The 13,365-nt window shown below is 40.8% G+C and overlaps 1 protein-coding gene across 1 annotated transcript in view; it reads left to right on the top strand.

Annotated features, from left to right (window-relative positions):
- LOC144682841 (transmembrane protein 182-like) overlaps positions 1-13,365 on the top strand; it is a 68,803-nt gene that overhangs the window by 30,052 nt on the left and 25,386 nt on the right. The window contains exon 3 of the mRNA XM_078545626.1: positions 3,586-3,679. Within this exon, the coding sequence (XP_078401752.1) occupies positions 3,586-3,679 (94 nt within the window). The remainder of the gene's footprint in view (positions 1-3,585; positions 3,680-13,365) is intronic.

Genomic DNA, 13,365 nt, shown 5'->3' with positions numbered 1-13,365 from the left:
TTAATTAGCATTGCAAAAAATGTTATTACCTGTATCTTGGTGATTTTTATTTTGGAAATGAGTTGCAAATGAATAAACTCTACATACTTAAAGTATTTCTGAAATATTTTCCCTCTATATAGAATGGTAAATATCCTGGGATATTAAAATGTATTTTGGAAAATATGAAAATCTAACATATCACTGCCAACGATAAGCAGTTAACTTACAGCATTGGAGATGACTGAAATGCATGCATTTATCTCAAGAACTTCATTGTGACAAAATGAAAACACTTCCTAAATATTGTGTAGAGTAATTTTAAGAGGAGTTCAGCTTGCCTTCTATTTCTGAAAGGAGGGAGTAAGTTGTTTAAAAAACACACAGATCCTGAAATTTTGATGGATCTAGTGGCACAATCTCCTTGTAAGCTGGGGTTGTACTGTGTGACTACAGGGGCTTTACCTGGGACTTGGATATTCCAGGCCCTGGACCAGGCTGCTAGTTTCTGGGTGCCAGCCAGGTATGGCATTTGTACTCTGGGAATTTCTTTGCTTGGCATCAGAGAGGCCAGAGCTATCTGGAAACTTGCATGAATTTGATGTACAGGTTGGTTGAGTAGCAGAAATGGCATCTCTCCTTGTTGGGGACTAGAATGATCCAGGCTTGACACAATGAGTAATATTTGACCTGAAATAAAGGACGCCAATTGGCCTAGTAAACAAGACATTAATTGCAGATGCATTGTAAGAAATGTTGCAGCTATATCAATTCTAAAAGGGCAAGCCACATGAGTCAGGTAATCATGCACAAATTTTCTTGTCCAATACTTTCCTGATCATTTTTTTATTCACATACAATCTATTGTTATTGAAGCTTAGTTCCTGTTATATTGCAATCATAGATTGTACTCAACAAGAACAACTTGCATTTATATAGCACCTTTAGTAATGCACCCCTGTTTCACAGGCACTTTGTCAGACAAAATTTGATACGTAGCCACTGTATAAGGAGATATTAGGTTAAATGACCAAAAGCATGGGAAGAGGTACATTTTAAGGACTGTCTTAAAGGGGGAAAGACATGTGTAGAGGCAGAGCGGTTTAAGGATGAAATCTCAGGAATTGGAACGTGGACAGCTAAAGGCATGACTGCCAATATTAGAGTGAAGGAATTTGGGACGCACAACAAAATTAGAGGAGCACAGCATTTTCAGCTAGTTGTAAGGCTGGAGGAAGTTACAGAGAAAGGGTAAGGATATGAACAAATGGATGAGAACTTTAAATCTGAGACATTGCTAGAACAAGAGCCACTGCAAGTCAGCAAGGATGATAGGCGAATGATGTGAGTTAGGATCTGAGCAGCAGAGTTTTGGATGGGCTTAGCATTACATTCAAACTGGGCAAAGTATAGTTATTTTCTCAAGTTAGTGAATATTGAACTTAAATTTAAGAAGTGTGAATTCTAACCCACCATTTCTTCCAATTGATTTGTTTTCTGGAGGAGCAAATGCTGGGAGTGGAGTTTCTTCAGCAGTGTACTGGAATTCCTGTGGTTCTAGAGATCTCTTCTGACTGTGAATTTTGAGAGAATTCTATGTGGGCAAGCAACGTTTGCAGTTTGTGATGACTGACTGGAATTCAGTGGCTTTGCATTTGAAATCTCTCATCCCTTCAAAGATGCCCCTTGGCTTAATTAATTCTTCACTTTTTTGGTGCTGCAGTGTAGAGAGTGAAAAGATATTTTTTTTTCCACAGGGGTTCTCCTGATTGTCTGTGCTAACTTCAGAAAAAGCCCAAGAAAAATGGTATAAACAGTGGGGACAACCCACATACGGAAATTGTACTGCTCAGTCTCCAACCCCCTCTGTCTGCAAACAGACATATCAGATTTTTAATGCTGTATTTGGGGATGATTTTTGAACTGACTTAGCACCACTTTTAAACAATTTAGGTATATGCCATACATACTTTGATCAAAATTCCATTTTGATCATGTTTTACAGTCACTGCAGCCTTTCAATGGCAGAACCATAAATATGATCCGATTTAATTAAAATAGGGCAACAATCCCAAACTGGACTAGAACCAGAAAATCTGCATGTTCTCTCCCTTCAAAACGTTAGGTATTATTATTAGTATAATTACTATCATAGCTTTCAAAAGGAATTTGGATAATTATATGAATAGAAAATGTTTGTATTGTTACAGGGAAAAGGTTAGGGAAGTGGAACTAGTGGAGTTGCTCTTGCAGAGAGCTGGGACAGCCATGATGGGATGAATGGACTCTTTTTGGTGCTGTAGCTATTCTATGATTCTATAAAAAATCTATGCCAGCAACCTTGACAACCAAAGAAGAGATTTTTATCAATAAATTCAACTATGTATTCATTTAGTATTACAATTCTATTCAGACTTTATGGGCAGAATTTGATCAGAAGGCTGGCAGCCCCACTGCCAGGACCAAAAGCGGGACCTAAGCATCCTCGTGGACAGATGGCAGGACCTTGGGTGGCATTTTACAGGTGGTGCCCCATTAAGAGGCTGCGATCCTCAGCCTCCCAGAGCTGGCAGCCCATTCAGAGGACCGGCAGCTCAGCAGCGTTGTCAGCACCACTAATAGAGGGACCACTGCTGAGGCTGAAGGAAGAAAGAAAGGGTGCCTCCATGCTGAGGTACTCTCACAGGCAAGGTAGTTGTTTTACATTTACTGTGCTGATGCCAGAAAGGAGGGCCCCGCAATTGGGCAGGTGTACCTGCCAGAGGTGGCGCTGTAACCACAGGCACGACCATTTTCAACAAGGGCCTCCATGGATCATAGAGCAGCCATAAAGGAGGGCTCCCCCAGCCACCACAGGAACTCACTGGGAGGCATGTTTAAATGCTGGCAGGGGTGGGAAGTGGCCTTTAATTAGTCACTGAACTGTTTGAATTGGCCACCTCCATCGAGTCAGTGGGCGACCGTGCCACTGATGTTCCCGCCCCTGGGAATTATGGCTGCGGGAAGACATCAGGCTCTCCTCCTGACACCTTTAGCCACTTTTTTATGAGGTCTTCGGTTTCCCGACCTTGTTGGTAAAATCCAGCCCAATTATTCAGCCAGTTTATCTTAAACTGCTTGGATTCTTTCAGAGTCCTGTTCTTCAGCTGACTGTAAGAATTGTACAGGAGACCAGTTTTGTTAGTATTAACCTAGTTCTCATTAGGCATTGAGCAAATTGGCAATAAATTTTACTCAAAGTGAGGCAATTTTGAAAGTTTTCAGTGCTCCAGTTTTCATCTAAAGTTAGTGCTTAAGGCCTGTTGTTGAACACAAGGCAGGGAACTTTGCCTTTTTCTCTGTGCCACACCTGCCCTTTACAATACTTGATAACGATGCTGAGTTGACAAAATATAAAATGTTATACAGTGTTATAAAAAAGGTTCGGCTTCCTGTTCAACTGGTAGATGTATTTTAACCCTATGAAACCTTTAATTCAAAAGACGATCAAGTGAAAAATGATTATCATAAAATTAAGTATGGAAAAGTGGCGCATGAAAAGTTAACTCCCAATAATTAATATTTATTTTTATTATCTTAAATAAAGTTGCAGTTATTTTTCCTCAGGCATCTGTCAAGACGTTTCACTACGAGGGTTTCTTCTGGAGTTGTGCATTGAAAGTACGACGTGCTGAAGACAGTTTTTCAACATACGTGTTTTGTGAGTGAACTGACCCTTTTAGCATACATTGGGTTTAAGCAGTCTCTTACAGATTGATAGATTGCTAAGTGCAGACCCTTTGAAGTGCTGAATCTTTATGGGATATTAATATGAACATTAAGCCATGCAAAGCTGCTTCGTTGTGAAATTAATACCTCATTCACCATCTTAGTTGCAACTCCAGTAGGTTTGAAAGGCATGATCTATTATTTCTTAAGCCATGCTTCCTGCTCCTTTATAATAGCAGAACTATTTAAATGCTGATTTGTAGCATTGACTCTTGTGCTTATGTACCAAAAAATGTGGCTGCATTTAAAAGTAATTCTTTAGGTGTGATGCACTGTATAAATGCAAGATATTTATCCTCTGGAATGCTCTTGAGAAAATGGGATATCTGGCTAACTAACTTGTTACTCTTTTTTTTAAATATTGGAACTACGTTTGCTATTCTCCAGTTCTTGGGCATTACTCCAGCATTTAGGGAGCTCTGAAAATAATCAGCTACAACACAATTTACAAATATTGTCCTTTTAATTCCTTAAGATTCCAGGATGCATCCCATTTGACTCAGGAGCTTTATGGTTATTTAATCCTTTTATTTATCTATAAACATTCTTTGCTGTGTTATTTTTGTTACATTGACCATTGAGTTCTATTAACCATGATCGGAATTTGCGGTTCACATCGGCAGAAACTGATGGAAAGAATCTATCTATAATCCATCGGCTGTTTCCCAATCTTTTGCGATAGTTTTACCCAATTTATCTTTTAAGTGGCTCAATTATCCTTTGGCCTTATTCATACAATTAACATAGTTGTAAAACTCGTTTGTATCCACTACTGCCCTCTGTAATTTGACTGTGCCCTCTTTTTCTAATAGGAAATACGCAAACAATCCAAAACAGGAAATTGCAATATTAGAACCATAGGAAAGTTACGGTGCAGAAAGAGGCCATTCAGCCCATCTTGTCTGCGCTGGCCAAAAAGACAAAAAATAAACTAGTCACTCATTTTAATCCCATTTTCCAGCACCTGGTCCATAGTCTTGCAGGTTACAGCACTTCAGATGCAGATCCAGGTACCTTTTAAATGAGTTGAGCATTTCAGCTTCAACCACCAATTTAGGCAGTGAATTCCAGACGCCCACCACCCTCTGAAAAAGTTTTTCCTCATGTCCCCTCTAATCCTTCCACCAATCACCTTAAATCTATGCCCCCTGGTAATTGACCCCCTCAGCTAGGGGAAACAAGCCTTTCCTGTCTACCCTATCTATGCCCATCATAATTTTGTACACTTCAATTAGGTCACCCCTTAGCTCTGTTCTAAGGAAAACAACCCTAGCCTATCCAATCTCTCTTCACAGTTGCAATTTTCAAGCACTGGCAACATTCTTGTAAACCTCCTCTGCACTCTCTCCAGAGCAATTATGTTCTTCCTGGTAATGTGGTGACCAGAACTGTACACAGCTGTGGCCTAACCAGCATTTTATATAGTTCCATCATTACATCTCTGCTTTTGTATTCACTATCTTTCCTAATAAAGAAAAGCATTCCATATGCTTTCTTGATCACCTTGTCCACCTGTCCTGCCACCTTCAAGGACCTGTGGACATGCACTCTAAGGTCTCTCACTTCCTCAACCCCTCTCAATAATTTCCCATTTATTGAGTATTCCCTTGCTTTGTTTGCCCTCCTCAAATGCATTACCTCACATTTTTCCGGATTGAATTCCATTTGCCGTTTATCTGCCCACTCAACCAAATCATTGATATAATTCTGAAGTCGACGGCTATCTTCTTCACTATCAACTACACAGCCAATTTTTGTGTCATCTGCAAATTTCCCAATCAGGCCTCCCACATTTAAGTCCAAATAATTAATATATACAACCAACAGGAAGGGCCCAAACACTGAGCCCTGTGGAACACCACTGGAAACTGGATAATTATAAACTGGATAATTACAAACAGACTAAAATCCCTTTGAAATCCAAATCTCCCTTCATCAATCTAAAAATGCAAATTCCCTTCACACCTTCCATGCTAAGCCAGCATCCATGTTTATTCATTAGCACATCAAGCACCTAGCTTCTTTTGATGAGTTAAAGCTTGCAGTCTACTTGATTCCAAATATAATTAAATGACACACACACCTAACTATAAACCTACTTTACAATAAACCAGAAAAATATTATGAAAATTATTATACTTTCATGACAGACCACCACACAGTCCTTGTGGAGACAAAGTCCCATCTTCACACTGAGGATCAACACCCTCCATCGTGTTATGTGGCACTACCACAGTGCTAAACAGGATAAATTTCGAACAGATCTAGCAACTCAAAACTGGGAATCAGTAGCAGAGAATTATATACAACCAAATCTGTAATCTCATGGTCTGGCACATCCCTCATTCTACCATTGCCATCAAGGCAAGGGATCTAGTCTGGTTCAATGAAAGGTGCAGGAGGGCATGCCAGGAGCAGCACCAGGCATACCTAACAATGAGATGCCAACCTGGTGAAGCTACAACATAGGAATACTTGTATGGCAAACAGCGAATGCAGCATGTGATAGAGCTAAGCAATCCCACAACCAGCAACCCGATCTAAGCTCTGCAGTCCTGTCACATCCAGTCGTAAATGGTGATGGACAATTAAACAATTAACAGGAGGAGGCAGTTCCACAATTACCTCCAACCTTGATAATGGCGAGACCAGCACATCAGTGCAAAATACAAGTGCCAAGACCATCTTCAGCCAGAAGTGCCAAGTGGGTGATTCATCTCAGCCTCCTCCTGAGCATCACAGATGTAAATCTCCAACCAATATGATTCAGTCCGAGATATCAAGAAACAGCTGAAGGCACTAGAAACTGCAAAGGCTATAGGTCCTGACAACATTTCAGCAATAATACTGAAGACTTGTACTCCAGAACTAGCTGTGCCCCTAGCCAATCTGTTCCAATACAGTTACAACAGTGGCATCTACCAAATAATGGAGAAAATTATACAGGTATGTCCTGTCTATAAAAAGCAGGACAAATTCGACCTGGCCAATTAGCACCCCAACAGTCTACTCTCGATTATCAACAAAGTGAGAGAAGCTGTTATTGACAGTGCTATCACGGAGCATTTACTCAGCAATAACCTACTCATTGAAACTCAATTTGGAATCCACCAGGATCACTCAACTCCTCACCTCATTACAACTTTGCTCCAAACATGGACAAAAGAGCTGAATGTGTGAGGTGAGGTGAGAGTGACTGCCCTTGAAATCAAGGCAGCATTTGACCAAGTGTGACATCAAGGAGTCCTAGCAAAATTTGAAATCAGTAGGGAAACTCTCCACTGGTTGCAGTTATATCTAAAGCAAAGGAAGATGGTTATGGTTGTTGGTGGTCAAGCTCATCAGTCCAAGTACATCACTGCAGGAGTTCTCCAGGGTAATGCCCAACCACCTTCATCAATGACCTTCCCTCCATCATAAGGTCAGAATTTGGGATTTTCGCTGATGGTTCACTGATTGCATAATCTTCACTATTAATGACTCATCAGATACTGAAGCAGTCCATGCCCATAGGCAGCAAGACCTGGACAACATTCAGGCTTAGGCTGATAAGTGGCAAGTAACGTTCATGCCACACAAGTGCCAGGCAATGACTGTCTCCAACAAGCAAACACCCAACCATCTACCCTTGACAATCAATCACATTATTATCGCTGAATCCCCCTTTATCAACATCTGGGGGTTGACCAGAAACTGAACAGGACTAGCCATACAAATACTTTGGCTACAAGAGCAGGTCATAGGCTGGGAATTCAGTGAGTAACTCAGCTCTTGACTCCCCAAAGTCTGTCCACAATCTGCAAGGCACAATTCATAAGTGTGATGGAATATTCTCCACTATCCCAGATGAGTACAACTGTAACAGCAGTCAAGAAGCTTGACACCATCCAGGACAAAGCAGCCCGCTTGTTTGGCACTCCATCCATCACCTTAAACATTCACTCCTCCATGCAAAGTGGCAGCAGTGTGTGCTATCTACAAGATGGCAGCAACTAACCAAGGCTCCTTCAACAGCATCCTCTAAGCCCACAATCTCTACCACCTAGAAGGCCAAGAGCAGCAGATGCATGGGAACACCACCACCTGCAAGCTCTCCTCCAACCCACACACCATCCTGTCTTGGAACTATAATCGCCATTCCTTCACTGTTGCTGGGTCATAATCCTGGAACACCCTCCCTAACAGCACTGTGGGTGTACCTACATCACATGGACTTCAGCGGTTCAAGAAGGCAGCTCACCACCACCTACTCGAGGGCAATTAGGGATAGGCAATAAATGCTGGCCTAGCCAGCGACACCTACATCCCATGAATGAATGTTAAAAAAAATACTCCAACAACCTTACATTAAAGGCTAACATACCATTTGCCATCCTAATTGTTTGATGTACTTGCATGTTAACTTTCTGTGATTCATGTACAAGGATTCCCAAATCCCCCTGAATGTCAACATTTAGTCATCTCTCACCGAAATAAACTCTACTTTTACATTCTTCCTAGAAAAGTGAATCATTACACTCCAATGACCTTTTTGCCCAATTATTTAATCCTTTATATAATTTTACAGTCTCTTCACATTCTCCTTGCAGCTTATTTTTCCATCTCCCTTTGTATTATCAGTAAACTTAGATATATTATGCCACATATAGATTGTAAATAACTGAGGTCCAAGTACTGATCCTTGTTGCACTTCACTGGTTAATTTCTCCAGTACTTTTTCTTTATTATTAATTCTTTAAGTTCCTCATTCTCATTAGAAACTCAGTTCCCTACATTTTCTGATGTGTCTTCTACTGAGAAGATAGACATAAATTATTTGTTTAGTGTCAGTGCCATTTCCTAATTTCCTTTTATAATTTATCTTGTCTCTAACTCTAATATTTACTTTGATCAATCACTTCCTTTTTACAAACTTGTAAAAATTCTTGCAATTTGTTTTTATGCATCTAGCTAGTTTACTCTCATATTTTCCCCCTCTTGATTAATTTCTTGGTCATCCTTTGCTGAACCTCAGGCTTACCGCTTTTTGGCAATATTGTAAGCTTCCTTTAGTCCAATATCATCCTATGCTTGAACCACTATTTAAGTGGAGTTTTATTCCTCAAGGAAATGGGATATTCATTGTGAATTATTAATTATTTCATTCATATACATCAGCAGTGAACAGTTAACACATTCATTGGACATTAACCTGTTTATTATTATAATGGATCTGGTAAAATAGTATGTAGTGGATGTCATTTAAATGCATTATGCATTTGTCCACTGATATCACCCACAGTAAATTCTAAGCGTTTTTAATTGTACTGTACTTGGATTTTGATCTCTTGAGGTGATGAATGTTTATGTCTGATGGCCAATTTCATATTTTTAGAAGAGATGAATTTTGGACCCAATTTGCAAAATTTCTGGTTTGGTCTGGGAGTTTTAAAAAAAATAGATTTTGAGACTATACTCCACCTCTCTCCTTTTCTTCCCCTTTCCCCCCACCCCTGCCATCTGCTGCCTCCCACACACTATTTCACACCTATCTCCCTCTCTAGCTTTGCTCTGTTCACTGCCTCGCCTTCTAAGTGCCATTTAATTTTGCTCTTTCTTCTTAGGTTCTGCTCTGGCCTAATTTACTCCCACTCAAAATTTGACATTGCCTTACTCTTCCTTGTTTGGATTAGCTTTGTCTGAACTTTTCTATTAAGTTATAGTAGCCATTATCAGCTCCCTCTCCAGTTTTCACTTTCCCAGAATTTATTCCATCAGCATACTTGATCTCTTACTCTAGGCCCTGCTCTATTCCTCCCTCACCACCTCCTCGACACTGCTCTCTCACTCTTCTCTCAAATTGTTTCTTTTCAGTTGTGCTGTAAAATGCCCATTATTTGGTTGATTGAAGTTTCCCATTCAAATGATTTTCTTGCTCTCACATACAATTTCTATCTCTTTGTAGAGCAAATTGTCCATCATTAGTGCCAGCCTTGATTCAGTGGTTATGCTTTAATGTCTGAGTCAAAAAATTGAGTTCAGTCTCACTGAAGAATTGACCACACATTCAAGACTGACACTTCAGTGGAGTTGAGGGAGTGCTGCAACTTTGGAGGTGTTGTCTTTCTGATTGGATATTACACTGAGGCCCCATCTACCTCATCAGGTGGATGTAAAAGATCTGAATAAGATCTCCTAATGTCCTGGTTAATATTTATTGCTCAATCAATATCATTGAAACAGATTATCTAGTCATTTGCTTTCCTACTTTGTGTGGGGCTGTTTCCCTACATTACAACAGTGACTACATTTCAAAAATACTTCATTAGCTGTGAAGTACTTTGGAATCCCTTAGGTTATGAGAGATACTATCTACAAGAACATTTTGCATTTATATAGTGCTTTCAATGTAGAAAAAAACATCCCACCGCAGTTCACAGAAGCATAATCAGACAAAAATTGACACCAAGCCAAAGTTAGGAGAGGTGACTAAAACCTTGGTCGAAGAGGTAGGTTTTAATGATGTTCTTCAGGGGAGAAATTTAATCCAAGTTCTTTCTATTTTATACAGATCATAAGTTCAAAGGCATACTTCTATTGTTAACTCAGGTTATTTTTTACCATTACAATTGTCTAACCATTTGTACCTTCCTTAAGGGTAGCTCCTTCCCATCCCCCTCACAATCAACACCCCAGCCCACCACCATCTCCAACCCTAGCATCAACTTTATGACCCTCCAGGAGCCCCTGATAGAGTGCCACCATTTTTTTTGTTTTCTCTAACATTTTTCATCCTCTAGATTTAACTATGTTGCTGTTATTTTCAGTACCTTATAATTCCCTATTGCCACAATAATCTCCAGTTCTGCCATCTTACTTCTAATGTGTTTTGCATTTATGCAGATACAGTTTATAAACCTACACCTTTCATGTACCTGAATATTTCCAGGCTCTGTTTTACATTCATCTCGCTAGGTAATGTTGTTCAAGTCCATCCGTTGACTAGCTACTGCCCATAGAGACAGGCCAACGGAGAGGTGCATGATCCTACTCTCTGCAAATTAGATTAAAACATAGAAAAATAGAAGCAGGAGTAGGTCTTTTGGCCCTTCGAGCCTGCTCCGCCATTCAATATGATCATGGCTGATCCTCTATCTCAATGCCATATACTTGCTCTCTCCCCATAGCTCTCGACACCTTAGAGTCTAGAAATCTATTTATTTCCTTCTTAACTATATCCAGTGACTTGGCCTCCACAGCCCTCTGTGGTAGAGAATTCCACAGGTTTACCACCCTCTGAGTGAAGAAGTTTCTTCTCATCTCTGTCCTAAATAGCCTACCCCACATCCTGAGACTGAGATCCCTTGTTCTAGACCACCCAGCCAGAGGAGACATCTTCCCTGCAGCTAATCTGTCCAGCCCTGTCAGAGTTTTATATGTTTTAATGAGATCCCCTCTCATTCTTCTAAACTCCAGTGAATACAGGCCTAGTCGGCCCAATCTCTCCACAATAGACAATCCTGCAATCCCAGGAATCAGTCTGGTGAACTCCCTATATGACAAGTACATCCGTACTTAGGTAAGGAGACCAAAACAGCGCATAATACTCCAGGTGTGGTCTCACTAAGGCCTGTTTAGCTGCAGTAAGACATCCTTGCTCCTGCACTCTTTTTGCCATGAAGGCCAACATACCATTTGCCTTCTTAACTGCTTGTTGCACCTGCATGTTGCTTTCAGTGATTGGTGTACTAAGACATCCAGGTCCCTTTGTACATCAACATTTCCCAATCTGTCACAATTTAAATAATACTCTGCCATTCTGTTTTTCCTACCAAAGTGGATAACTTCACACTTCCCGTTATACTGCATCTGCCGTGTTTTTGCCCACTCACTCAACTTGTCTAAATCGCCTTGAAGCCTCTTAACATCCTCCTCACCACTCACATTCCCACCTAGTTTTGTGTCATTAGCAAACTTGGAAATATTACATTTGGTTCCCTCATCTAAATCATTGATATATATTGTAAATAGCTGGGGCCTAAGCACTGATCCCTGCGGTACCCCACTAGTCACCGCCTGCCATTCCGAAAAAGAGCGATTTATTCCTACTCTCTGTTTTCTGTCTGCTAACCCAATTCTCAATCCACGTCAATCCCAATCCCAGGTGCTTTAATTTTACACACTAACTTCTTATGTGGGACTTTATCAAAAGCTTCCTGAAAATCCAAATACACCACATCCATCCTTTATCTATTCTGCTAGTTACGTCCTCAAAAAAAGTGTTTGTTTGCATCAATGACATTCAAGCGGGATGGAAGTTATTAACTCAGCAATGTTACATCAATCAAATTGACATAGATAAACATTTAAATGTTGGAACAATTTGTCAAAATGACAGAGTTTAAAAGTTATAGGAAATGGGGGAAAGAGTCATGTTGTGTTGCTAAACTATATGGATGACAAGAAGTAGGGAAGGGTCTATTTTATTTTAAGTTTTGTCAATTCAATAGATTTTGTTCATATTTGGTGACAAGATGTTATGTGTGAACATTGAACATGAAGGCAGGGTTCAAAAATATAAAAAGTATAATTTTGCCAGCACTCTAAAGTTTAGAATAGTCTGAAGTGCTGTTATATTATGGGATTACATTGGATGAAAACAATTAGTTGGCTGGTTTTGTTCCTCTGAAATTCTCCCTGTCAACCCTCATCCTGAGTGACAACAGCTTTTGTTACATGTGCGCTTATTCCACTTACCTGAACCTGGACAGTGAGTGTTCGTGAATTCTTTGATCACCTAGAGGTCTTCCGGTCGGTGAGCAGGGGCGAGGCCCGTTCGCCGACGCGGGGATATGTCAGGCGTGCGTCCCGACGTCACCCTGCGTCATTTAGATTTGCAGTTCGGCCTATTAAGGCCATTAAAAAACTAATTAAGATGATTAATGGACCTGCCCGTCCAACCTTAAGGTTGGTGGGCAAGCCAGGAGCCCAGGCGAGCTTCGGAAAAAACATGAAACCTCTTCCACGGGTGGGATGAGGTTTCATGAGGGTGTTTAAATTTTTATGAAATGTTTCAATAAAAGTTATGGACATGTCCCAACTCATGTGACAGTGTCACATGAGAGGACATGTCAGGGAAATTTTTTTATTGCCTTTATTTTAGTTTTCAATCGGAGCCGATCTCCCTGAGGCAGCACTTTGCCTCAGGGAGATCTGTGCGTTCTTTTGCGTGCATGTGCGAAAGTGCACACTCCCGTCTGAAGGAATGCCTCCCTGCCCACACAGCACTTCCCAGCGGTTGTCACGCTGGGCGGGCCTTATTTGGCCTGCCCATGTAAAATGGCGGCGCCCCCCCTGATTGGGGGCGTCGATTGGAAGGCCGCCTGCCCGTGCCCGCTCCCACATTTCCCCTCCCAACGGGGGGAAAATGTTGCCCCTAAGGTATCATGACTTCATTCTTACCTGATATCAGGCACATACACTCCCATCGGGTGTCTGTGGCTCATTAAGAGTAACACTTGTATTCTCAGTCATGATGTGTATGTGCTCATTGTTCTCCACTCAGAAGTAGTGCTGAAATCAGCATATTTAATCCAGATAAAGGATGGAATCCAGGATCTGCCTGGTATATTTTGCACT

Source organism: Cetorhinus maximus, chromosome 7 (assembly GCF_964194155.1).
Source record: "Cetorhinus maximus chromosome 7, sCetMax3.hap1.1, whole genome shotgun sequence".
Lineage (NCBI taxonomy): Eukaryota > Metazoa > Chordata > Chondrichthyes > Lamniformes > Cetorhinidae > Cetorhinus > Cetorhinus maximus.
The sequence above is the reverse complement of the archived record's forward strand: the minus strand, read 5'-3'. Positions and strand labels throughout refer to the sequence as shown.